This window comes from Phascolarctos cinereus, unplaced genomic scaffold (genome assembly GCF_003287225.1).
Source record: "Phascolarctos cinereus isolate Bilbo 61053 unplaced genomic scaffold, phaCin_HiC Scaffold_4;HRSCAF=312, whole genome shotgun sequence".
NCBI classification, from domain to species: Eukaryota; Metazoa; Chordata; class Mammalia; order Diprotodontia; family Phascolarctidae; genus Phascolarctos; species Phascolarctos cinereus.
In genome coordinates this window covers 96,849,527-96,876,766 of record NW_027555847.1, presented here as the reverse complement: position 1 = coordinate 96,876,766, position 27,240 = coordinate 96,849,527, and the positions used below count along the sequence as shown (strand labels likewise).

The 27,240-nt window shown below is 37.6% G+C and overlaps 1 protein-coding gene across 1 annotated transcript in view; it reads left to right on the top strand.

Annotated features, from left to right (window-relative positions):
• Window positions 1-27,240, top strand: part of GRIN3A (glutamate ionotropic receptor NMDA type subunit 3A) — a 216,131-nt gene that overhangs the window by 57,120 nt on the left and 131,771 nt on the right. The window contains exon 2 of the mRNA XM_021002197.2: window positions 2,237-2,841. Within this exon, the coding sequence (XP_020857856.1) occupies window positions 2,237-2,841 (605 nt within the window). The remainder of the gene's footprint in view (window positions 1-2,236; window positions 2,842-27,240) is intronic.

Here is a 27,240-nt window from a genome sequence, read left to right as displayed (position 1 = left end):
TTATATTCACATTTTTATAGAATTTTTGTTCTAGTAATATAAGATCTAGCTGGCAAGAAGAGTTAAGCTAGGAGGCTACAAAGATGACAGGTTTCCTCCCTGAGAAATTGCTGCAACCCAGATGAAGTGTTTGACCTAGCCAAAGCAGTGGATTCCTCAGTAGTAGCCTTGTGGTGTCCTGAGATGTCCCCTGTGAAGCTGTCATTGGGCTCTCTCCTCACCACAGTGATTTGATGACAAGCTGAGTGCCAAAACTGCCACTGAGAGTGAGAAAGAGAGAGAGACACACACAGAGAGAGAGAGAGAGAGAGAGAGAGAGAGAGAGAGAGAGAGAGAGAGAGAGAGAGAGAGAAACAGCAGGAGTGAAGAGAAGGGTCTTGTAAAAGGAAGACAGGAGTTCAGCAAATATAAACACCTCCCCCAGCTGGAATCACCCCCTTTCAGCTGATATTAATTCTGCTCAGCATGCAAATACCACAAACTGTACCGAACAGGGGGGCCTTAGGGGAGACCTGTTGAGAAAGTGAGTCTACATGCATTTTGTTGATTTTATGATATCTGTACAGCGGGAATCCACTGATCCATTTAAGATGTTTACTCCCATTGAATTCTCTTGTGCAAAAAGATTCCCCATTCACTAAGAAGGAAGAGATTACCCCCCAATGTGGAACATCTATAATTGCTTACTTTTCTTATCCCACCCTATAGATTTATATCATGGGCTGATCATAAATCTGTCCTTGGAAAGAGTAGAATTTAATTTAATTGCCAATTACATACTGCAAATGAGCTGCTTATAAATAAGCTTTTTTATGATGGTACCTTTGGCTAATGCTGCTTATGGGGAGAGGGAGTGCTTTGGATTCTTCACTGAATTCCTAGTTCATGGTGCATGACCCAACATAGAGCACTAAAATTAAACAACATGATGTGACAGTTGGGTTTTGTTTTGTTTTGTTTTGTTTGGTGTGAAGCTGCAGCAATGGTTAGAATTACATCCTTTACTATATGCATGCACAGTTTCCATTTACTTAACAAGATATCAGGAAGGAATGAGTTTTGTTGTATTTAATACCACTTATGAGACCTATTAAACCTGGCAGGGGATAGGGAGAGGGAAAGAAGAAAAAAAAAAACCATTAAGATTTTTGTCCCCTATAGTTTTCTTCTATAATGCATTTGTTCTACATTTATTAAATACCCAGTATATACAATAATAATAGCTCACATTTATATAGCATTTTAAATTTTGTAAAATGCTTTACACATATTATCTCATTTGATCCACACAACAACACAGTGAGAGGTATTGCAGCTATTATTACTCCTATATTACAGAGGAGCGAACTATGTTACAGAGAGGTGAGAAAGACTAAGAGATTGACTCATGGTCATATAGCTATAATGTCAAAGGCAAATCTCTTTTAAATCTAGTGATTCAAATTAACCATCATTAGCTATGCCACTATTAAGTGCCTACTATGTGTCAGGCATTAAGCTAGGCACTAGGGAATACAAATGCACACATGAAGCAATCCCTGCCCTCAAGGAACTTAAATTCTGCTGAGAAAATATAACATATATATCCCTACCCATTAAAATAAATTATAATATGTAAAGAGAAACTCTTACCACTGCACCATGCTACCTCTGGCACTGTGCTAGGTACTGGAGGAGATACAAATAAAGCAGAGACTTTAGGCCTTACAGTCTAGTTAGGGTGGTTAAATATGTCCACAAATTTAGTCCTGTGCTAATGTGCATAAGAGCGGTACAAAATGTTAGGGGTCAGATGAGGGAGGGATCATTTTTGGCTGAGGGGCTGAGGGAAAATTTCATGGGGGAGGTGATAGCATTTGAGTTGGTCCTGGAAGAATCAACAGGAAGTCTTTGAGGGCAGGGAACATTTCATTTTTGTCTTTGTAACCCAAGCACCTTGCATAGCGCCTAGTGCATAGCAGGTGCTTTTAAAATGTGTATTGATTGGTTGTCAACAGGCAGAGATGATATGGAGGGTTTCAGAGGTGAGCAGACAGAGAGGTAGGTGAGTGCAGGATGTATTTGGGAGATGGCAAATAATCCAGATTGGCCAGTGGGAGATAAGGCTGGAGCAGTAGGATGGAGTCAGACCGTGAAGGACTTTGGATGCCAAGTTAGGGAATTTGGACATGATTCAGTAGGCTACAGGAAGCCACTGAAGCTTTCTAATTCTTCTTTTTCATATTTTTAAATACAGAATCCCCTTCACCTACAGCTGAGTTTAGAAAATTCATTAAGTTCTGATGCTGATGTCACTGTCTCAATCCTGACCATGAACAACTGGTACAATTTCAGCTTGCTGCTATGCCAGGAAGATTGGAACATCACGGACTTCCTCTTCCTCACCCAGCAGAGTGCCAAGTTCCACCTGGGATCCATTATCAATATCACCGCCAACCTCTCCTCGAGGCAAGATCTACTGAGCTTCTTGCAAGTCCAGCTTGAGAGCATTAAGGACACCACACCCACCATGGTGATGTTTGGCTGTGACATGGAAAGCATCCGGAGGATTTTTGAAATCACCACCCAGTTTGGAGGAATGCTTCTGGAGCTCCACTGGGTTCTTGGGGATTCCCAGAATGTGGAAGAACTGAGGACAGAAGGTCTGCCTCTGGGCCTCATTGCTCATGGCAAGACCACCCAGTCTATCTTTGAATATTATGTGCAGGATGCAATGGAACTGGTAGCAAGGGCCATTGCTACAGCCACCATGATCCAGCCAGAACTTGCACTCATTCCCAGTACCATGAACTGCATGGATGAGGGAGTCACCAATCTCACTTCAGGGCAGTATTTATCAAGGTAGGAAATGATTTCTCCATTTTGCCACCTCTTTTATAAGGCAATAGTTGTGGTGATAAAACACAAATTCTTCTACTTTCAAAAACATCCCTCTCAATCTGTGAGTAGCTTTAAACACAAAGATGGATATGGGGTATACCAGTCCTACAAGACTAATCCTATTGATTATCCACTCATCTCTCACTTCTTGTATGTTCTACAATGGCTTAGATATGTCTCACAGACTGGTTACCACACTGTAAAAATGAGAATATAAAGTAGGCCCCCAAATGGTACTAAATGAATGTACTTTATTTTCTTCTTCCCCCTGATAAGGAACTGGTTCAATTCTCTTCTTCCCCATTCCCTCTACCTTCCCTGGGTAGCTATGCCAATATAATGTTAACAAAAACATAAATAAGTAACTGTTGCCAATATTTGTAGAGACACCAATAAAATACTTTACATATATAGGATCATAGTTTTAGATCTGGAAGGAACACAAGAGATCATCCATTCCAACCTATTTATTTTGCAGACTGAGAAATAAGCTCAGAGAAATTAGCTGATCTGCTCAAAGTCACACAGGTAGTAAGTGATAGCCCTTATCTTATGTGAACCTTACAATAAATCAAATTAAGTCAACAAACATTTATTAATCAACTAATATGTGCCAGGTACTTTTCTAAGTGTTACAGATACAAAAAAGGCCAAAGAATGGTTCTTTCCAACAAATGGTTGCACATATGAGAAAACTTGGGCTCATAGAGGGTAAGTCACTTGCCCCAGTCACAGGGAATAGTGTCAGACATGGGATCCAAACCTACATTTTCCTGACGGAAATTTCAACATTGCATTATCATTACTCGCCCTGTCATACTGTCCTTAGAATCGAAGATTCCTATACATGGTGACATTCTGCATAGTTGCCAGGAAAAAAAGAAAAGAAAATGCTTCCAATAAGAGCAAAGAAAGATATATTCTCCTTACTTGGTGTCAATGAACAGTGTAGTGATCCAATATGGATTCTCTAGAAAGGTAATTCTCTACGTGTACTATTCTCTATCCTGTACTTAAGGATACATAGGACACCTCTACATTCCCATTAGAACCTACTTCTGGTGTGGGTATATATGGAATATTTCACTATTGCTTTAAGAGAACTGATTAGGAGCATATGTGTACATGTTAAAGATCAAATACACAAATATTTGCTGAGGGTATAAAAATTCAGTCACCCACTAGGTTTTACTTCGCTTTTTAGGAATAATCATTTGTTAGTTCTCAAGTTAAATGATCTTCTTTCATTGACGTGCAGGTGAAAATGTTTGAATTTCCAGAAGTATGACTGAATTTCACACATCTTGCATTTTATAAGGGAACCTCACATAATTTCAGACATTGACATTTGGAACAGAACGTCTGACTTAAACCAACAAATTATATCTTTCACAATAAAGGTATAAATAAAACCTTGATTTGTTGACTACAAATCATGTTTACTTACAGCTTACATAAGTCAAAAACAGCATATATTAAGAAAATGTCTCCCAGTGGAAAGAGCATGGATTGACTTACTCTGTCACTGGCTTGCAGAAGATATTGAGTAAGGCATTTAATGACCTACAATGAAAAACATAGTTCCATCCTAGCTGGTGGTTGAGGCCATGTTCACATATCAAAGAGGCTGCCTGGTTATTTTTGGTTTTGTATCAGTAAAATGGATCATTGGCATTCTAAGACTCTAGGCTGTCTCCCCCCAATCTTGTCACCCTCAAAACCCTGAAGGATGAGGCACAGAGGTCTCTACAGTGGAAAATTGTCAAGCAGTTAAAATGATATCAGGTGGGCAAGGACTGAGACATAAAATTGGGTATGAGTATTAACATCCTGGACAATGTCTACACAAAAGGGCTGTTAGGACTTGCTAAGGTCTAACTTTTATTTTTGTTTTACAAGACTTTGTGTTAGTGTGTGACCTGGGTCTTTAAACGACTATAGGTCATTTTGCAAATTTTGGCCTAGAGACATGGGAAGTCACAACAGGCAATGTTCACTAGCATTGGTAAAATAAATGTAGACAGCAATATTTGCTGCTTTATGCATTTGTGGAATGTGGGGCTGTTTCTTTAGCCTGGTTCAAAGGACTTCATAAGAGTATACTGTAGGATGATGGATTTAGTGCTAGGATATATTTCAAACTCATCTAGTTCAACTTCAAGAAACATACTTAAAAGCTCTAAAATTGCCCTTAGGAGCAGATGAAAGTAGGATGTTTCCAGATAGCCAACAGATGGCAAAGCCAACTATAAAGGCATCAAATCCAAAATGCTCTAACCCAAGACTTCTTGAAATATTTCAGCATTATTATTTACTTTGTTCAGTTCTATGTTTTAGGAAGTTGGTTAATCTCCAGCTAGAAGTCACAGGCCAGTCAACAACGATCTTAATTGTTGCCCAATTCCAAGAGGTTGTCTCTGTTTCTTGCCCAAAAGAAAACAGAACTGTAGATAGTGATCTGTGTAAAAGAAATATCAGATTGCACTCTGAATTGTTAACATCATCAGATGCCATATATAGATGAAATGCTGATGGAATTTCCCTTTTCAAATCTTAAATGAAATAACTGACTTGTAGATCCAAATAATCACTAACTTATAAGCTGGTAAAAAAAATTCTCTTTAGGCAAAGATGTACAAGGAAATGTGTATTTATGCCTTTTGTGGAGCTCACACTCTAAGGATTAGGGTTAGAGTTTCATTAATGCAGACCCTAAAGACCTAAATGAAACTAACTCACTAAGACTTTGTAAGTTGAGTACAAATTACTGTCTGCACTAGAAAGTCATACAATTACATTGATGTTAAAAAAAAACATTCAATGCTAGACTGTTACCTAATTTAAAGTAACTTAGCATAAGGTTATGCTTAGCACAAATGCTCTGGTAAACCTGGATTCTGAAAGACAAAACCAGGTAACTAAACTTAGTAAATCAATAAGCTATCTCAAATACAATTTTAAGTCCACAACTCAAGCTTGAGGGTATTCTATGTCTCTATTGTAAAGTCTGTCATTTTGTGCCATCTATTTTCCTATCTTCTCTGAATCTTTGTCACTTATTTCTTGGTTTCAAACTCTGTTCTTGATGAAGTTTCTAAAAGTCTAAAATGTGGATGCATAAGTATGCATAGATACACACACACACACACACACACACACACACACACACACACACACACACGCTCAGTCATTTTTCAGTCATGTCTCGTCCCATTTGGGGTTTACCTGGCAAAGTTATTGGAGTGTTTTGCCATTTCCTTCTCTAGGTCATTTTACAGGTGAGAAAACTGAGCAAACAAGGTTAAGTGACTTGCCCAGAGTCACATAGCTCGTAAATGTCTGAGGCTAGATTTGAACTCACAAATATGAGTTTCCTGACTCCAGCCCAGCACTCTATCCACTGCACCACCTAACTGCCATACGTGTGTATATGTGTATATATACATGCATGTGTCTATGTGTATATATATACATTCATATGTATATATATATACATGCATGTGTCTATGTGTATATATATATACATTCATATGTATATATATACACATGTGTGTGTACACATATACATGTGTTTCTATACATCTACAGATAGATATTTTTCTTTCTTCCAACAAGTTAATTGAGTTTTTCAGAGGCACAGGGGAGACACAAGAAACCAAGATCATCTTTACTTAGGGCATAGGATCATAGATTTAGAACTGGACTGGATATTAAATGCTATTAAATAACTTCACAGAATGAAGTCCCTTCATAAAAGGATTTGTTCTGTAAAACTTGGACTCAGTCAAAAGGCCGCACCCAAGGACCTAGAAGGCCTCATGTGGCCTCGAGACCACAGGCTCCCCACCCCTGGTCAAATTCCTTCATTTTACAGAAGAAGAAGCTGAACCCCAGAAATCTGACTAAACTTACCACCAACACTGTTTACCCCCTACCACTGCCTATGCAGTGGAATTGCAGGATGTGCTGGGGTTAAAGTTGTCATGGTTACTACTGGCCCAGGAGATGATGCCGTGGTCCAGGCACAATCCTCTTTGTAAGATTCAGTGTCACCTTGAAATGCACTGTTAATTTGCATATCAAATGTTCCCACTCAGGCTGCCATTGATTAAGAATTACCTTGAGATTGATTCCTGAACTAATTTCCATGGCAAACACTTGAGTTTTTCTTTTTTCTCATAGAAAGGCTTGGAAATGTTTTGACAACAATGCATCTCGGTGAGTGAAATCTGATCTTTCTCTCTGATATTGTTCACTGAATTTGATTAATCTATTCATCTATTCTCTCTCTCTCTCTCTCTCTCTCTCTCTCTCCTTCTGGGAAGTTTTCTTGCGCACTTCCTTTAAAAATAGTGGTTATGCTCTTTTGTCGAATTTTTCAAATATCTGATTACTTTTGAATTAGCTCACTAAGCTTAGTCTTCTAGTTTCATCATCTTTTCTTATAAAGTTTTCAAGCCCTCTTCCAATTGAGTTGTCTTTTTTCTCACTTATACATATAGTCTGCCCTTTCTACCAATGTAACTACCAGTCTGATCATTTTATTTCCCACTGATTGCTGACTTCATTAAAATTTTCCACTACTTTCCCCATGTAGCTGATTTTCTATGTATTTGTCCTGTATTGTTTTTCCTGATGATCAGTTTCTCATTGCAGATGTCAAATCTCTCTACGGATGTTAGATACCTCTTCAATTTCTATCAGGGATTCTTATCTCTTTATTTGGTTGGTCTTATACTCAATTTGGCTTTGTTTCTTCAATGGTTCTAGAATTTAATGTCATTGTGTCTGACAACTTCAAAATATTTTAATATATTACATTTGTTAGCCAGTACCTGGCACATTGCTAGTGCTATAAAATACCTTCTCTATCATATTAGGAGTTTTTTCCCTCTACTCACTCATTTCTTTATCCTTTCCTTTCCTTTACCTAAGAAGCTCTTCTTTTTGGTTCCTCCCCTTCTTTTTCTCTCCATTTTCTTTATGAATTTAATTTAGGGCACTAGTCATATAGCAGACAGTGAGAATCTGGAATCTTTCACAATCTCTCTCTTCTTTAGTCTGTCTGTATGTCTATCTATCTGTTTCTCTCTCCTGCTATTTGTGGGAAACAATTTTTTTCAAAGACATATATGATTAAAGTGACACCTATGTATCAATTGGGCTCTGGTTCCAAACGTAATCATCTCGGTTTACCTTGGAGACTTCTCTAAAGAATAATCTCTCTGAGTCATATTGCCCAGGATTTTCCTTGGAAGCACCAGAAATTGCCTAATGTCTCTCTAGGAGTCCTCTGCTTACCTGCAAGCTCTAAGACTAACAAGACATTGAACCTAGGACAGATGTTTATTAAACAGCCAAAAAAAAATCCCTCAGAAGGAGTTATATTCTAATGTCAGGGGTGAGGAACCTGTGGCCTTCTAGGTCCTCAAGTGCAGCCCTTTGACTGAATCCAAATTTCACAAAACAAATCCTCTTAATAAAAGGATTTGTTCTATAAAACTTGGACTCAGTCAAAAGGCCACACCCAAGGACCTAGAAGGCCACATGTGGCCTTAAGGCCACAGATTCCCCACCCTTGTGTCTAGTCCATTGATAATCAGGAGGAAAATGTTCCTTCCCTTCCCAAAGGTCATTAAGCAATATTCCCCTTTGATTTCTCCCACCTTCCCTCTGGACCTATGTATACAGTTCACATGACTCATAATACCAATGAGAAGAGTAAATCATGTTTTTTTTCTCAGTGTACATTTCCCTGATGTGCTCACCTCCAGGCTCAAGTGAAACTGGACACTACATCTCCTTTCCACCTTCTCTCACTAAGATTCCAAATCCCTTTTCTTTGTTTTTCTCCTCAAGTGTCCAATGTTTCCTCCACATCTCCATCTTGTGGCAGCCCCTAGTTGTATATGCTTCTCTATAGATTCCATATAGCTGCAAAAGCCACTATCCAAATTCACCTGCAGCCCATTAACTCTGTGTTTGTGTCTCTCTGCTGAGGAGGCATGTCTCTCTGTGATCCTCTAGGTCATCTGTTTCCTTTTCAAGGCCTAGCCCAAGTATATACCATTAATGTGGTGTGATTTTGGTGATCCTCACTGCTGCTTCCCAAATAAAGGCTTTGATATATTTTTCATATGGACACCCAAGAGGTCTGGCATCAAATACACAGAGGACCACTTTGAGGGGGATTAAAAAAAAAACCTCACACTTTGTTCACACACATATTGTTTAAGAGATTCTATAGTAAATAAAGGCACAACTTTCACTCTGAAAATGTGAAGGCAGAGTCAGGGTCACATATACACACAGGAAGGGAGGGAGGAAGGGAGGGAGGGAGAGAGAAAGAGAGAGAGAGACAGAGAGAGAGAGACAGAGAGAGACAGAGAAGGAGAGGAAGAGGGAGAGGGAGAGGGAGAGGGAGAGGGAGAAGGAGAGGGAGAAGGAGAGGGAGAAGGAGAGGGAAAGGGAGAGAAACACAGACCATAGTGGTCACTGAAAGCCCCTGTTTTAAAGAAGCCCTAGGTATGAACTTAGGATGGTCACTGTCAGCAGGTATAGTAGGCTATTTAAAGAAAGCTCTTCCCATCTACCCAAGTGCTGACTTTAGCTGATGCTATTTTTCCTGACAAGTAAATAGATGTCCCTATGTGTGAGGCTCTGGAGCTGTGTACCTCCATACAAAACATCATGCTTGCTAAAGTTATTCCCTCGGGCATGAGACTAGGCAAGTGTAAGAATACTGCTGCAGAAAATACCCTCCCCCCCGCCACACACACACACACACACACACACACACACACACACACACACGCACACACACACACCCCAAATTCCAAGGAAATCAAAAGGAGGGTCACTAGATATTTGCTACTTTTATTTAGTTCTCTTGAATCCTGTCCTGTCTTAGAACCTTGGAGAATTATTTATTACCCAGGTTCTAATTCTAATTTATCATTGAAGTAGGAAATGAACAGAAAATTACTGAATTCTAAAGTTTGAAGGGACCAAGAGTTTATTAAATTCAACTAAACACACTTATTAAATGCCTACTATGTTCACATCACTGGAAAATCTTTTGAGGGGAAAGAACAGGTACGTAGATAACACTGGGAGTTTGAAATAAAGGAAAGGAGACATTCAGGCAATTTACTATAAGAAATTGGAGTATGAAATGAATAGTTTATCTAGGAGAGGTTAGCAAAGGCTTCATAGAAGACTTGGCACCTGAGTTTAGCTTTGAATAAAGAGAAGAACTTCAAGAATAAGGCAAGAAAAATCTGTTGCAGGTATGGGAACCATAGGAATAAAGGAATGGATATGGGAAAGGGCAGAATTTAGCTGAATACAGAATATATGAAGAGGAATAGGATGAGATAAAGCTTGACAGGTTGATTATAGCCAGATTATAGTTGATCTTGAATGCCAGAATTGAAAACTTATACCTTACACATCAGGCAATGGAAAGCCATTGAATGCTGTAGATAAAAGAGTGACAATTATTTCATTCAACTCTTACCTTGAGCATGAAACTCACCTACGTTTTCCCCAAGTTCACTCAGTCTCTACTTGAATACTGTGAATCATAGGGAATTGACCACCTTTTGAGGCAGCCCATTTGGTGGTAAAAATTCATAGTGTTTTTCTAATTACTGAGTGAAAATCCACTTCCCTGTAACTTCCACATCTCTGATCTGATTTTTCTTTCTGGACTCTAGCAGAACAAATTCAGTTTCTCATGAAAGTCACTCAAAAATATGAAGACAATTGGCATGGTCCCCTATATTTCCTCTCTTCTGGACTACACATTGCCATTTCCTTCAACCTTTACAGAATGGTCATGCATCATTTCACTCTCTTGGTCACTCCTCAAGACATGCTCCAGCTTTTCAATGCAATGTCCTTCCTAAAATGTGGAAACCCAAACTAAACACAATGCTTCAGATATGCTAAGGCTGAGTAGAGTAGATCTTGCTGACTTATAGCTTTTGAGCTAGAAGGGACCTCAGATATCATTTAGCCTCACCCCTTCATTTTATACTGAGAAAATGTGGCCCAAAGATGTTAAGTGATTTGCCCAAAGTAGCAAATTGCAAAGCAAGGATTTGAATTCAGGTCTTATGATTCCAGTACTAGCATTCTTTTCATTCTACCATGCTTGTCTTGAAGCAAATGCCCCCCATTTGATATATTATAACTTCATTAATGTAGCCTAGGATCCACCTGTACCTTTTGGCTGCCATTTGTCGTGGCTACCTCAATGAGAGTCCTTAGAGTCCACTCAAAACTCTAGCTCTTCATTTTGTATGCACTGCAATCTAAACTTCTCATCTATAAAAGCAATAATCATATCCTTTTTGTCTAGTCATTGAGAAAAGCACAGTATTTCCAAAGTTGAAAGGGACCTCAGAAACCTTTTAATCCAATCTGTATCTGAAAAACATGTATCTCCCCAACTTGAAGATCTCCATGACAGCAAGCCCACTGCCTCCCATGGCAGCCCATTCTGCCTTATTTCAGCTCTAATTGTTAGGAAATTTCTTTTTGCATCCAGCCAAAGTTTGTGTTTTTGAAATTTCCATTTTTCATTACTAGTTCTCCCTCTGTAGTCAAATAGAACAAGTTTAATCCCTCTTCCACATAACAATTCACATGACAGCTATCATGTCACCCCTTAAGTTTTCTCTTCTCTAGAGTAAACATCTACAATTCTTTCAAATGATGTCATAACACATGAACACAAGGCCCTTCGTGATTCTAATTATCTTCATCTGGACACTATCTCACCAAAACCAATCAATCAGCAAGTATTTATCAAGCTCTTAATATGTTCCAGGCATGAGTGATACAAATATAAAATAACTTAATAACCCCAACTCTCAAGAAGCTTACATCTAATGGCCTTCTTAAATCATGGTACCTAGACAGGCAACAGGGCATAGAGGATAGAGAACTGGAGTCAAGGAGGCAAGTTACAATTCTGCCTTAGACAAATACTGTATGACCCTGGGCAAGTCACTTAACCATTCAGTTTTTCGAGGCAACTGTCAAAGACTAAGTTATAGAGCACTTGGTGATGTGTACTGGTAGAGACAGTTTTCTTACCAGAAATTTTGCTATAATGATGAAATTCCAAGCATGCCTCACTTTCTTCTCCCCCTCAAAAAAAGTGCCCCTGAGAATTAAACACAGTACTCCAGATGCAATATAACCAGAACAGAGTACAGGGAGTTTATCAACCATTATTTCTAAAAGCTATGCTTCTCTTAATGTATTCCAAAGTCACATTCACTATTTTGGCCACCATATTGCTATCACCATTAACTCATTCAACTAGCTCCAAATCTACCAGTTGCTCTGTTATCCAGATCACATTTCTCCTCAGGGACATATTTGATTTTGTCAAATGGCATACTGAAATTCAGGTACTAAAGTATGTCTGCCAGCATAGTATTTACATCCTTAGATGGGCCTACAATCTCTTCAGTATCAATGTATTCTCTACAGATCAGAAGCCAGTCATTCACGCCTTCCTACCTGGAGTGTTTCTCATACATATCCTTCTGTAAAACCTTTTTCAGAGTTCACCCCAGCATGCTAAAGACTTCCTCTGTTTCTTTTAATAGCTTAAAGGTTCCAATATAGCTCTCAAGCTGTCTATATTTTATTTTGCATTCACACAACACAACTGTTGCTCTTCTTTCTTGTCCTTGATTATGCCCCTCTCAAAAGCAAGTTATCATTGGAAATATGCTTTAATCTGCTTTACGACAACCAGTTGTAGGGGTTCCCCCTCCCTGCCTCTCATTATCCTCTAGGCCACTTGTAATTTAGATTTCACTAATTACCAATAATTTTAAGGAGCCTTTTTAACTTGGACATGTTGTAATTCTTTGTGTCTTAGTCCACCTGATAATTGGGAGTGGGGAAGCAAAGGACCTGGATCTTCAATTCTCTATGTTCATAAATTCACTTTACAACTACTTACCTCTTTAATAAATTATTTTCAACACAAAAAACCACATTTATGTGTTCTAGGATTTGTAGGCAGGTGCTGAAGTATCATGGGAAGAATATTGGTGTTAAAGAGATAATATGTTTATTCATTCTCTAATGGATGGACGTTTACTTTTGTTTCCAGATTCTTGCTAAAATGGAAGGCACCTCTATAGATAGCTTGCTGTATATGGGACTTTTCTTTTTATCTAGAGACAGTTAGTGCAGCGAATAGAGTGCTGGACTTGGAGTCAAAAAGACTGGGTTTGAATTCAGCCTCAGACACTTACTAGCTATGTGGCCCCTGCACAAGTCACTTAACCTATATCTACCTCTATTTGCTCAACTATAAAATGGATATAATAATAGCACCTAACTCACAGGATTGTTGTGAGGATCAAGTGAGATATCTGTAAAAGTGCTTAGCGCAATGCCTGGCACATCATAAGTACTTAAGTGCTCGTTTCCTTCCTTTTTTCCTTCTTTTTACTTCACTTCACTACTTCTTTTTAGTAGACATCCTGAACCCTCATTCCACTGCAATCTCTAGTCACTGTTTCAGATCTGTAAAAATAAAATATTCTGCTGAGAATTTCTCTAATAAGTATCATATTTGAGGCCAATATTTCCTTAAAACAAAAGAAAAACTTGTGGAAATGGATTTTCTTTCTAGCTTCTCCCTGTAATTTTTTTTTTGGTAGCATAGTCATAGAATCATAAAATCTATGCCTTGTCCAAACTGACTTGTCATATTTCATTTCTAAAGCAGAAGTGGTGAAGCCTGACACTTCTCTCCTCATCTCATAGGAATTAATGGTTGAGGGTATTATTCATATTGTAATTGGAACTACTCAAACCAAATCATTCTTTTAATAAAAGACACTGGCAATGTTACTTTTTTAAGATAAAGAAATGGACTTTTCAATAAGACTAAGTGCCTTATGACCAATGAGAATACCAAACAACTTCCGAAATAATGAACAAACCCAATGTTGCCTTCTGCTCAGTTTTCCAAATAAATAACACTGAACCTGTTTTCCTATTTAACTCTTGGCCCAGGTTATTATATATGTGTGTGTGTGTGTGTGTGTGTGTGTGTGTGTGTGTGTGTATTAGGCAGGACCTGCCTAATATATGTATTCTATAGGTATGTGCTTATACTGTATGAGCATATGTGTAGATATGCATGTGTATGCATACTTATACATATAAATATACATATATATGTATATGTTTATGTTTATACATACATGCAATGAGCCAGGAATGTAACGTCATCACTATAAACAACTACCAATGCAGATCAGCACCTACTCTGCAAATCTTAGTCTTAGAGAATTGTCTGTGGCACAAAGGGGTTAAATGATTTACCTAGGGTCATACCACTAGTACATGTTAGAGGTAGAACTTGATCCTAGGTGTTCCTAATTCCAAGACCAACTCTCTAGTCACTAGGCCATGTTGCTAGTGGCTTCCAGCCTGAGTCTGCCTGCCCTGCTCTCTTTGCCCAGTAGCACACCATAATCTGGAAAATGACAACATTCACTATTCATCCACTTTGTTTTACCAGTGTGAATTGCTAAATCAGTATTTTTTCACACTACTATGACTTATATGGAAGAAACTTTTAAATTTTGAAGGTCGAGATTTGATGCAATCAACACAATGCTGTTGGTCAGTAGGAGCATTTAGAGAAAGTTATCATTGATAAAGAAACCATTACTTGTTTGGAATCAGCACATAGCATCCTTCAAATCATTGATGAAAACATTAGGTAAACACATCTCCCTCTTTTGTGCTTTGGCTGATCTTAATATCCAATAAGTCATAAAACAAAGTTATCTCCATATCAATATCATTATAAAATTCTTGTTTAATTTTGCCATATGTGTGAGACAATTTGCTTGAGGAGAACCTTTGAAGCTACATTTTTATCTACCAATCAAATAATTTTTAAAAGCCAGTAACATTAGGCACAGAAGCCTCTTACATTATTTATACCTTTTGTTCAGTTGTATAACTGTAAAGATGTGGTCTGCCACATAAAATCATCTCTACAAACCTGTCTATTCCTATCTCATATTTCCATCAAGGTTATCTTCAATATATGCATAGTCCATTCTCATAAAGATTTTTACAGTAATAAGAAAATAAGAATGTGGGTTGGAAGTTGCCTTCTGTTACCTTTTTTTAATAAAGCATGTATGATTCTTTAATTCTTTTGGAATAGTGACTGCTTTTAAATATCTCTAAAATAAGTCTTCAAATGCCTTTAACTTTTGTTCTAACAGAAATTTCATACGTATATATATATATATATATATATATATGTGTGTGTGTGTGTGTGTGTATATACATACACACACATCCAGCTACTCTAACCAACTTTATCTTCTTAATTGCCATCACTATTCTATCAGGTAGTGTACATATCATTGTGGTACTTTTACTATCGTAACTGATGAGAACACATTGCTATAGAGGCCAGGCAGATCTGTACCATGTTGCATCTGTTTGCAGTTCTTTCAGTTTCACCTAAAAATGCTCTCAAGAAGATGTGGCTTAGCTGAATCTCTTGCAAAATTCCCTGACAGCTTATTTGCTCTTAAACTGCCTTTTTTCCCTTCTATTTTATGAGACAACTTTGCTCATAATCTTCTGTCAAGTTCCTCTATAATATTTTGCAAATTAATTCATACTCTGAACGTGTATGTCATTGACTTTCAGGTCTCTTCACTTAGTAAGGAAATCAAGTCTGCCTCTATGAGAGAATCTATGAGTTGTATTTTATTATGACTTGTTTATGCCTTCTGGTTTCATTTATAAAAAGAATGTCAATATGAATTTGGTTCAATATTTTGAGTAGTGCATTTTGCATTTTCCCTGTTTCAGTCAGTGGACAAAGATAGCACATTAAAAGTGCTAACAATGTGATTAATATCTGTAAATGATCTAAAAACTGTGTAATACTTTGTAATCTCCATTTTTCTACCACTACAATCATTACTGTGTAAGCAAAATTGTTCATATTTATGTAAGTCTTTGAGGTTTGCTAATTACTTTGCTGAAGACAACCCTATGAAATAGGTAGTCTAAGTATGATTATCCCCATTTTATAGATGAAGAAACTAAGAGAGCTTAAGTGACCTGTCCACAGTCACATGACTGATAAATGTCAGAAGGAGGATTTGAACTCTTGTATCTGACTCCACTTCCATCATTCTTTCCATTGCAACACCCTGCTTCTTAGAAAGTAGGCATTATAGTGTGGGGAGATGACTTGTATTGCTATTTCATAGGTTGTCAAAAATTCTTGATCCAGCGGGCAGCCTTAGTCCTAAGCTTCCCACTACTTAGCTACATTCATCTTTGGACAATAGCAGTCTGTTTCTATCCTAGATTTAAAGCCTTTCCTCATTGGAATTATTTTAAATTGAGTCTCAATGCTTTTGAGCCATTTTTTATGTTTGAGTCTCCTTCATTCATTGGACCCTTCCTTTCCTATCTTTAAATTCATTGAAACTGACTCTTCTGAAGTCTAAGGTATAAGTCGGATAATGTCTGGCATTACCCTCCTTATCTAAAATGACACCATCGCTGCTTCCCAGAGTTCATAAGATGCCGGTATTATGACATCTGATTAAAAAAAAAAAACCACTTCATTTTTATCTAATTGATTGGATTCGGTGGATCTTTCCAGAACTAGTGCTCAGTTTGCATACTTTTTAAGAACCCAGAACCATTTCATTCTTTTGTCTTTGTAGCCCAAGAGCTTAAGTCAAAATAGGAGCTAACCTTTAAAAGTATTTTTCCTATCTTGATCTTCCTCCTAAGGATAGCTTTTATTAAGTCCCTTTTGTTCTCTTAGTGTCCATCTTGCCCTTCAGGTTATTCTGGGCTTAGTTTTACTGAAGCAATTCTTAAAGGACCATGTAAATCTGTTGTATTCTTCAGTTGCCTGCCCTCACTTCTATCTCTTTTATATATCTTTTAAAATCTGAACTTATAGATAAATGAGCTACCTACAATGAAGTCATAATGATTTCTTTAGATACTCCCCCTTTTCCTTCTGGATGCAATAATTCATGATAATGTCATAAGATTTAGAGATTCTCATCTCCCTGGGGAAAAAAATACCCTCTTAGAGACTCAGAACATGAGGTCCTATCTACCTTTTCTCTGATTTCTTTCAAATCCACTCCTTAAAATCTAGAGTACAAGTCAAACTATACCTGAAATTCCCTCCCTTATATATTTCAAACTCTAAGCTGGCACATTCATAAAAGTGATGACAATTGGAAATCTGATAGAAAAATAATTACATTAATAAAACCTTATGGATTTGAAGTCCACTAATTTGTCATTTTGACTTGATGCAAAAAAAACATTAGACCAAACCCATACCTTTGCACTGTTCATGAAAAAGGGCCTGCTAAGAAGATTAAATATAAATAAGATTTCAAGGGGAACATTTATCCCGATTAGTCATTCTTATCTGTTCATTTAAGTGGGCATCCCTAATAGCCTCTACTAATTGACTTCATTAGTCTTATTTGATAAAAAAAAAAAAATTGCTTGTACTTAACCATAAATAAAACCATATTTTTTCTGAAATATTCTCTACTTTAAATTATTAACCAGTTAAAAATGGCATTAAAATTACAGAGGTTATACTGAGCACAAAAGAAGGTGCTCTAAATTACAAGTATGTAGGGGAGTAGAAGTAGAGAATAATTATTGTTCCCAGTGATCATCTTTCTTCAGTATTTTGAAAATCTGTTATTTCATCAATGTGGGCACTCCAATATTGCAGAGTTCAATCCCCCATGCCTTTGTAAATGGTATCTAAGAGTTACTGTGGTTCAAAAAGATCCATGAGGTGGTAGCTACTCTTCTAGTGATAAACCTCTTTGCACTAAGCTAGGCTGGTCCACAGATGTAATTCACAGTACATTGCCAGCCTGTACTTGAAACTTTTCCAGCTACCACAGATTATAACCCACTAATGTAGCCTTCAAAGTCACCTCTACTCCATAATAAAGCATCAGAGGATTCTTCCAGTAGAGAAGAGTAATGATCAATACCCAGCAATGTTTAAGAAAGATCTGAACAATGTCAAGGCAAGGACAATGCAGCTATAGCCGCTACTGATACTGAGTAAGGAATGCTGATGTACAGTAGTAGGGATATCCATGAGCCAGAAGGTGAATCTATTCTATCTGCAGTGTCCCAGTGTGGCCAACTGGCAGTCCTGGCAATTGCTTCTAATGATACTTCTTTGCCAGAGCCAATGCTAGTATAGGCAGGGAAGTGATACTCCAGGATCTTCTTGCCATCTTTCACAGACAAAAATTTAGGCTAATCCAGAGCTTGTTTTCAGCATTTCCAGATTTTTCTCCATAAAGTATCCTTTTTCACCGGCCCAAATCTTGCAGAACTTCTATGAGTTTTTTTCATCCTTCCACCAATTAGATCATATCAAGAGTGAGATATGAAAGATTTTGTTGGCAAAGAAGGAGATCCCCAGCTAAGGTACAATAGAAAAGTTACTGTGATGACTGCACCCTTAATAGCCCCATACAGGGAGAAACAGAAGGCAGCTAGCTGAACTTCTCTGGCTCGCTGAGACCAAAAAGTGGTCTGAAGAACAGAGCCCAATAGCACTACTTGAAACTAGGCCTTGTAAGTTCTCAGCCAACGTAGTTCTATCATATTTCATCATGGTGACGTCCATATGGCCAAATGTAAAATGGCAACATTGACATTATTACCCTGCTTATAGATCATAAGCTTAATTTGGGAAGGAAATGGAAATGCTAGGAATGTGATGTTTTCAATGCACAGTCATATCTAGGATGCTCCAAAATGCAATGTAGGGTTTCCTGAAGAATTTACATCAACAAAGAAAGGAAAATAGAGGAACCCAACAGGAGTAGTCTCTCTTACTTGGCTCTCAGTTGTTTTACATTGTCTTTTTTAAAAACGTATTTATTTTTAGTTTTAAATATTCACTTTCGTAAGATTTTGAGTTCCAAATTTTTCCCCTCCCCTTCCCCCCCTAAGATGGCATGCAATCTAATATAGTCTATATATGTACAATCATATTTCCATATTAGTCATGTTGTTAGAGAAGAATTAGAACAAAAGGAAAAAAACCATGAGGAAAAAAGAGAGAGAGAAAATAGTATGCCTTGATCTGTATTCAATCTCCATAGTTTTTCTCTGGATGTGGTTAGCATTTTCCATCATGAGTCTTGTGGAATTGTCTTAGATCATTGCATTACTGAGAAGAGCCAAGTCTATCAAAGTTAGTCATCGTAAAATGAGGCTGTTACTGTATACAATGTGTTCCTGGTTCTGCTGACTTCACTCAGCATCAGTTCATGTAAGTCTTTCCAGGTTTTTCTGAAGTCTGCCAGCTCATCATTTCTTATAGAACAATAGTATTCCATTACATTTATATGCTACAACATGTTCAGCCATTCCCAAATTGATGGGAATCTTCTCAATTTCCAATTCTTGGCCACCACAAAAAGAGCTGCTATAAATATTTTGTACATGTTGATCCTTTTTCCCTTTTTATATGATCTCTTTGGGATACAGACCTAGTAGTGGTATTGCTGGATCAAAGGGTATGCATAGTTTTATAGCCCTTTAGGCATAGTTCCAAATTGTTCTCCAGAATGGTTGGATCAGTTCACAACTCAGCCAAAAATGCATTAATGTACTTGCTTTCCTGCAGTCATTCCAACATTCATTATTTTCCTTTTTTTGTTAATTTTACCAATATCAGAAATATTCTTTGAGATATCCTTCAATAAGAAGCTTTGCAAGGATTGCTTACTTCATAGCTCTACCTATATATGAAAAACTACTTCATTTTTGTCTTTGTAAGCCCAACATCTAACCCAGCTTCTAGTATCTTGTAGATACTTAATAATATATGCAGCCATCAGAACTGTATATGTATGAATGACTTCCATTTGTTCCAGACAGTATGTTAGAAGACAATCATTTTATGCATATTTAAAGATTCATTCAACTACTGAGTCAAAGATGTGGGACTGTCCCTTCTGTTTGAAGCTGGAGATTCAGCAATTTCCTAACCTTATTACATTTCTTATCATCTCATCACCTTATCAGAACAGTTTCCCACTGAGCTAATTTCTGGCCTTCTTACAGGAATAAGGTATTGAAATTTTAATGTTTCATGCAATCTGTAAATTGCAAATGTAACAACCTCTTAGACCATTTCAGCAGCTTCTAATTTGACTTATTGAGCATCATTTTTCTAGTATGTTGATGATATCCTTTTCTTTGAAAGGGACATTTCTATTATAAATTAAGAAATGGATCTGGAGAGGAACATAGGGTTAGTTTTAATTATTATTTAAAGATAACAGAATTTGATGTCCAAAGACCAAGAGTTTAAATTTGCAAAAGTAATTCAGTAGTTTATGAACTAAAATCGAGTTTGGGGGCATTGTCAGGCAGATGCCTAAAACATACCAAAATTAAAACACCTTCTGGGAAGAGTGCTGGTTTTAAATATTAACATTACTTCTAATTCAAAATTCATTGCTTACTATCATTACTTAAAAAATACTGACCTAAATTCCAGTGTAGCTTATTCCCTTCCTTGCTCCTACAATGGATCCCTTAGGGTAATAATAATAATAATAATAATAATAATAATAATAATAATAATAATAATAATAATAATAATAATATCTGCATAGGACTTTAAGGTTTACAAAGTCCTTTACAAATATTATCTTATTTGATACTCACAACAACCCTGAGACTTAGGTGCTTATCTATTATTATTTGCATTTCACAGAGAAGGAAATTGAAGCAGGTAAAAGTTAAGTGATTTACCCAGGGTCACATAGCTAGAAAGTGTCTGAGGCCAGATTTAACTTTTGTCTTCCTAACTTCAGGTGTACCTCCCTCTTCACTCTTGACTAATAAATTCTTAGCTTCCTTCAAAGCACTGTTCATGTACCACCCTACTATGTGAAACCTTTCCTAATCTCCCCAGTTATTAGCAGTGTCTCTGTCTTGAAGTTACTTTTGTATTACTTACCTGCATACATGTTGCAACCCCTTAGTAAAAGGTAAATTCCTTGAAAGTGGGGGCTATTCTTTATCAGATTTTGTAACCTCAGCACCTAGTACAGTATCTTGCACATAGTAAATAACAAATGTTGGATTCAATTTGTTTAATTCATAGGCCCTGAATGAAAGAATTTTGTTGGTAAATTTAAAAAAAAAAAAGACAAACCTCCCTAATTAAGAGAAGCTGTAAAAGAAAGGGAAGAAAGAGTGTTCCAAAAATATAGAAGAAAATAAACATGATGGATTAAGTAGGCAAGTAAATCAAAGGAACAAAAATTAAACTAGCTAGGGGAGAACAAAAGTAGCAGAAAGTTAATAAGTAAAAGGTAACCAACTTTCTTTAAGGAAGAGAGTCAGAGACATTTGTCTTAGAGGAACTAGCCCTATTTAAAGTCCACTAAGGAAAAGAATGGGAAAAAAGGTGGGGAGGGGAGATAGCCAGAGAAATTAATGGAAGGAAAGATCAAATAAAATGAAATCAGGTCTTTTCAAATGAAACCTAAGCTCCGAAAATAGTAACACAGAAAGGAGGAGTAACCTTAGCATCAGTGATACAGGGAAGAGACAGTAAGAGTTCAATTCAAAGGAAGCCATAAAAGACTAAGGTAAGAATCACATATACGACTGAAGTACAATGGAAAATGAGAAGATAGAACCCAAATACAAATTGAGGAAGCATGATGTAGCAGATAAAGTACTAGGCTTTGAGTCAGAAAGGCCACTGCTTCTGAGACACTAGCTTTATGAAGGATAAGCCATTCCACTTCTCAGTTTCCTAGGCAACTCTACAGGATTCTAAATTACAGATGAATTGCCGATCTGTATTAGTAGTGGAAATCACCATGCCAAGAATTCCCCACAGAGGGGGAATCAGGTCCAGACATCCTCCCTCCCAAAAAACAGAAATACAAACACCAAAGAACACTCAAGACTAGATATTCTGATTACAGGACATTAAGAGAAAAAAAGCTGAATACAATTTTAGCTGTTTTCTTTTTTTTTAAGCTTAGACAAAGAAGGAAATGAGCTCTGTTCCTATGGAATGGGTTTGTGGCTCTTCACTCTTAAGAATAGAGATGGGCAACAGAAAGGGGGGAGGGGGAGGGGGAGAGCATATGTATTCACCAGACAAATACAGAATCTGTCTTGTCAACTCAACTTTTGCATCTCTCAATCCTTCATCTCCTCTCCATTCTCATGGAGAGTCCCCTGGTAGAGGCCCCGATTACCACCTGCCTGGACCATCGCCAGAGCTTCCTGACAAGCTTTCCCATATCCACTCTCTCGCCTTTCAATTTATCCTTCTTCCAAGTGCTGGAACAATCTTCCTTGTGATAGAGCTGGCCAAGCTAGTCTTCAATCTACAACTCTCCAGTGCTCCCTCTGCCCGGCATTCAGACTCTGCAGGATCTGGAAGCACCCCCTCTTCTCAGTCTTATGGTCCCCCCTCCGCATACTTGACGCTCCAGCCAATAAGAACACTTCCTGTCCCTCAGGTGGGACACCAAGTGCTTTCCTATCTCTGTGATTTAGCTCACAGTGTTCCTTCTACCTGGTCTGTCCTCCCTCTCCTCCATCTATTGAGTCCCAACTTATCCCATCAACCCCAACTCAATTCAATTCAATAGCCGTTTATTAAGTGCCTATGCGCCTGACACTGTGCTAAGTACTGAGGATACAAATTTTTTTAAAAAGTCTCTGCTCTCATGGAGCTTACAATCTAATGGGAGAAGACAACACACAAAAGAAAATTGAAAATCTGAGGTTGGGGAAACCAGCGGGTATCCAGCAGGGGTACAATATTCCATGGAGCTGAAACCAACCAGCGCCAATGGTGGAAAATGGAGAATTACCTGGAAAGTTCTGAAGTCCTCTAGTAAGCCCCATTTTAGGAAGCTGTTTATTTAACCACTCTCCAGCCCCCCAATCAGAGAGGAGAGGCAACTGAGGGAATTGAGGTGCTCAGTATAAGAAATTCAGTCAAGCTGTACGGTGATGGTCAAATGCCACCTCCTTCATGAAGTCTTGCAATGGATAGCAACCTTTCCCCTGGCGAGTCACACCTCTGTGATTTAACTGTCATCTAACATTATGTAACAGAGTTCTCTGTGGTTGTATGAGATATTAGTCTGAAAGTTCCATGAGAGTAGTGGTATCATTCAAGTCAATTAAATTAGCATTCTATAAGGAAGTACCCAAGATGTGCCAGACACTCCTCTGAGTGTTAAGAAAACAAAAATAAAAATAAAGTTTTATCCTCCAATGAGTTTATACCGTACTGAGGGGTGGGACAACATGTAATGGATAGGGAAATATAAAGCAATTGGGCAGAGGGAGTAGAAGAGAGCATTCATTTGTACCTCAATGCCAAATATAATATTCTGCATACAGTAGGGGCTTAATATATGTATGGTAGATAAATGAACTGAAAAACATAGGATATTTAATATGAAGTAATAAAAGACAAATATCAAATTTAAGAATGTGCAGCCCCAAAGTAGTGGGAAACGGAAGTTATTTAAGGCTTTGGCACCTTTGTAGCCTTCGATAAGAAGAACAGCACTAAAGGAAGATTTCGACTGTGTATTAGGCAAATATAAAAGGTCTAGAAATAACAGAAAAGCAATTTATAAAACCAAATACATATAATACAATAAAGTAAACATTTACCAAATGCCTAATATGAGAAAAATACTATATTATGTACTAGAGAAGATACAAAGTTCAGATAAGACATGGCCCCTGACATGTAAGAGCTCAGTCTAGTGGTAGACTTGATTTCTAAGCATATAAGCATGAAGGTCACTTATTCTGAGATATATCAATAGTACAGAATACGCTTACAAAATATAAAATGGGCCAGCCAAATTGATAGGATTTGTATTCAAGGAAGAATAGAGGTTATGGCAATTAAAAGTGAAATATGCTATCTTTTCAGATCATATGGTGATAATAGCTGAAATTAATTTCTCAAAAGCTGGAAAAATTGGCAGAGTTCTATGAAGCCTGAGAAAATTCCTGTTATGATAGGAAGAAATTTAAAAATGTATGAGAGATAATCAAGGTGGAAAAGTTCAAGCCTCTTTTTAAGATGCCAGCAAGTAGTAGGACATGTTAAGTATTTGTGCATATATGGAGAAAGTTCTCGAGGAAAAAATGTTAAATCTTAAAGAGTAAAATAAGTACTCCCATTTAGAGAAATGATTAATAAATAGCAAACATGGCAGTGGTCATGACACATGAGAAAACTGGAATAAAAATTATAGAAACTAAAGGAGAGAAGTCTATGATAGCAAATTCAAGGAGATGAAGAATAAGAGGCTAAAAATAAATAAGGGCACTACCCTAAAGAAGTAACACAGAAAAGAGAAGCCCATAGTGGCTTAAGAAATCAAAAGGGTGATGTCAAGGAAGCGTGCAATATCAGAAGAGTTCATTAACAATCTGTCTCGGGAGCAAGGATGGGGGAAGCAAAGACAGAGAAGGCTGTGGGCTAATGCCAGAATAGCAGGCATTGTTAAAACAAACAATTGATACCAGCTGAAATCAAAGTTCAAAAAGTGAGAACTGGATTCATCTGATGAAGTGGGAAATGTTTTGGTTCTGATCAAAAGCCCTAGAGCTGAATTCTACAAGACTTCTGACGACTGGTGATCTAGGCAAACCACTGGCCACTGTTGTCAGGGACATTTGGCAGAAAAAAACATTTAACCACCACAGTGAAATGAGAAAGCTATTATCACAATATTTTTTTCAGGAATCACGCTACAGAGGCTAACTAACTAGCAGAGAGCATGACATATGAGCAGCAGCAATGTGCAATAAAGATTGTTTAGTGAACTTTACAGAAATTATGAAACATATACTGGTCCGGCCATATCTCTGGTCAGTTCAGGGTACCATGTTTTTAAAAAAGTCTTTAACAAAACTGAATTCATCCAGAACTTGTCCAGTAAAGTTAAGGGGGGAGCTGAGTCACAAAGCAGTGTCCTGGGTAAAACCTTAGGAAACAGTGAATATTTAGCTTGAAGAAGAGAACCCTCAAGTGGACAATGATAGCTGCCTTTAAAAATATGAAGGATTGTCATTTGAAAGAATGGATAAACTTTTTCTGCATAGCTCTAGAGGTTAGAATGAAAACCAAAGAGCAGAGTATCAATGTTAACCAGTCAATCAATAACATTTATTAAGCACTTACTATGTGCTAGATATTCTTATATGCTAGAAAAGACAAGGTTTTACTAAGCACTTTCTATGTTCCAGACACTGTGCTAAGTGCTGGGGATGTAAGTACAAGCAAAAAGAATGAAAGACTCTGAATTCAAAGAGATGACATTCTAGTGGCAGAAGATGGCACACAAATATGAGTTAAAATAAATTAAATTAAAAAGGGCAGGTGGTACAGAGAATGAAGATGTATATGAGGGAAAACTGGTTCTAAAGTCCAGAAAGTCAGGAGCAAATTCAGGAAGGGAATGAAAGTTGTTCAGCCCACAAAATGGAGTCCCCAGGAAGGATTCACCAATGGGAAGACAGGGTGAGTCTGGTGGAGGGATATTCCAGGGTAAGAAGGCTGTAGGGTGGTTGGATGTCCCAGGGTGAGGAGGCCCCAAGTTCTAAAGAAAGTTCCAAAGTGAAAAAGCAGCTGAGGCCTGGTAACTAAAGAGATCACTAAATAAGATATTGCAGAGAGAAAAGAGAAAGGAGCTCAGGCACCTAGGGATATAGCCACATTCAGTGGAGATAACATAAATGCAGATCTATCAAAGGACATTGAGGTATAGTCAGACAGGTAGAGGAGAACCAAGAGAAAGTAGTGTCACAAAAACCCAGAGACAAAGAGTAACCAGGAAAAGAAGGTGATTAAGAGTGGCAAAAGCTGTTGAGAGGTCAAGAAGTGTGAGGATAGAAAAAAGGAGATGAAGAGATTAATTAAGAGATAATTGGTTACTTTGGAGAGTCTCAGTTAAATGAGGAGGTCAAAAGCTCAATTGCAGAGGCTTTAGAAGAAAGGGAGAGGAGAAGTGGAAGCCCCTAGAGTAGACAGCTTTTTCAAGACGTTTCGCTGAGCAGAGGAGAAGATATACAGGATGATAACTATCAGAGAGGATGGAATCTACTGAGGAATTTTTAAGGATGGTGCAAACTTGGTTGTGTTAGTGAACAACCAGAAAGGAAGCAGTAGAGAGTGAGAGTTTGAAGATACAGGGGGAATAATAATAGGAGAGAATAGTTTTGGCATTGGCAAGGAGTATGACCACCCCTTTATCAGAGACTGGAGTGAAGTAGAAAATAGGGGAGTGATGCCCAAGGCCTGTGAGATGAAGGGAATGGGAGGAGAGTGAGCTCTTTGCAAATTGTCTCAATATTTTCATCGAAGTACGAGGGTAGGGTGGGAGAAGGAAGTGTTGTGAGAAGCTTGAAGATAGAAGAGAAGGTTTAGAACAACTATGTAGTGAGCAGGAATGATTATCAATTAAGAAGTAAAAGGATTGCCCTATACTTTGGGGAGTCCAGTTGAGATTAGATCTAATGAATATAGCCAGCTTTGTTCAATAATATTTAAATAGGAGTGAACAAAGGTTTGCTGGTAAATGTTTAACAACCAGCTCTCCAGCGGGGAAATGTACGTGATACAATATTCAGTTTATCATCATTATTAATATTTTCTCCATCACTTTCTTAAGTCTGTACCATCAACAAAACAACAAATCAGGGCCTGATTTGTCAGTTAGCCAATTTCCAATTCATAAATATAATGAAAATTTAACAATTTTCAAAACAAGTACAAGCTGGCTCCAGGACAGCCCTAGGCATGAAAGAACCTAATGGTGAGAATAATACAGGGTTGGAGTTTATCAAAACATGACCAGTAATAAAGCAAGGAGGCAAAGGATACAAGAGTAGGTGATAGTATAGAGTTGAATTGTGGGGCAAATAGTCAAGATTAGGAATAGAGGCAGTGATGATGGTCTGGGAAAATACAATCAAGTATTTATGAAATGCCTACTATGATCCAGGCACTGTGCTAAGCACTGGGAATATAAAATCAAAAGTGAAACAGTATTAGGAATATAATAAAGCATAAGTTAAGAAAATGAAAAGCCATGAAAATAGGAGCTCAAAGTAAATGTTCTCAAAGGACGAAAGATTGGACACACCCCACCCCCATGAGTCAGGATTGGTATGGTCACAGAAAGCAAATGAGTAGAAAAGAAATAATGAAGTGTTAATGTGTTAACAAGG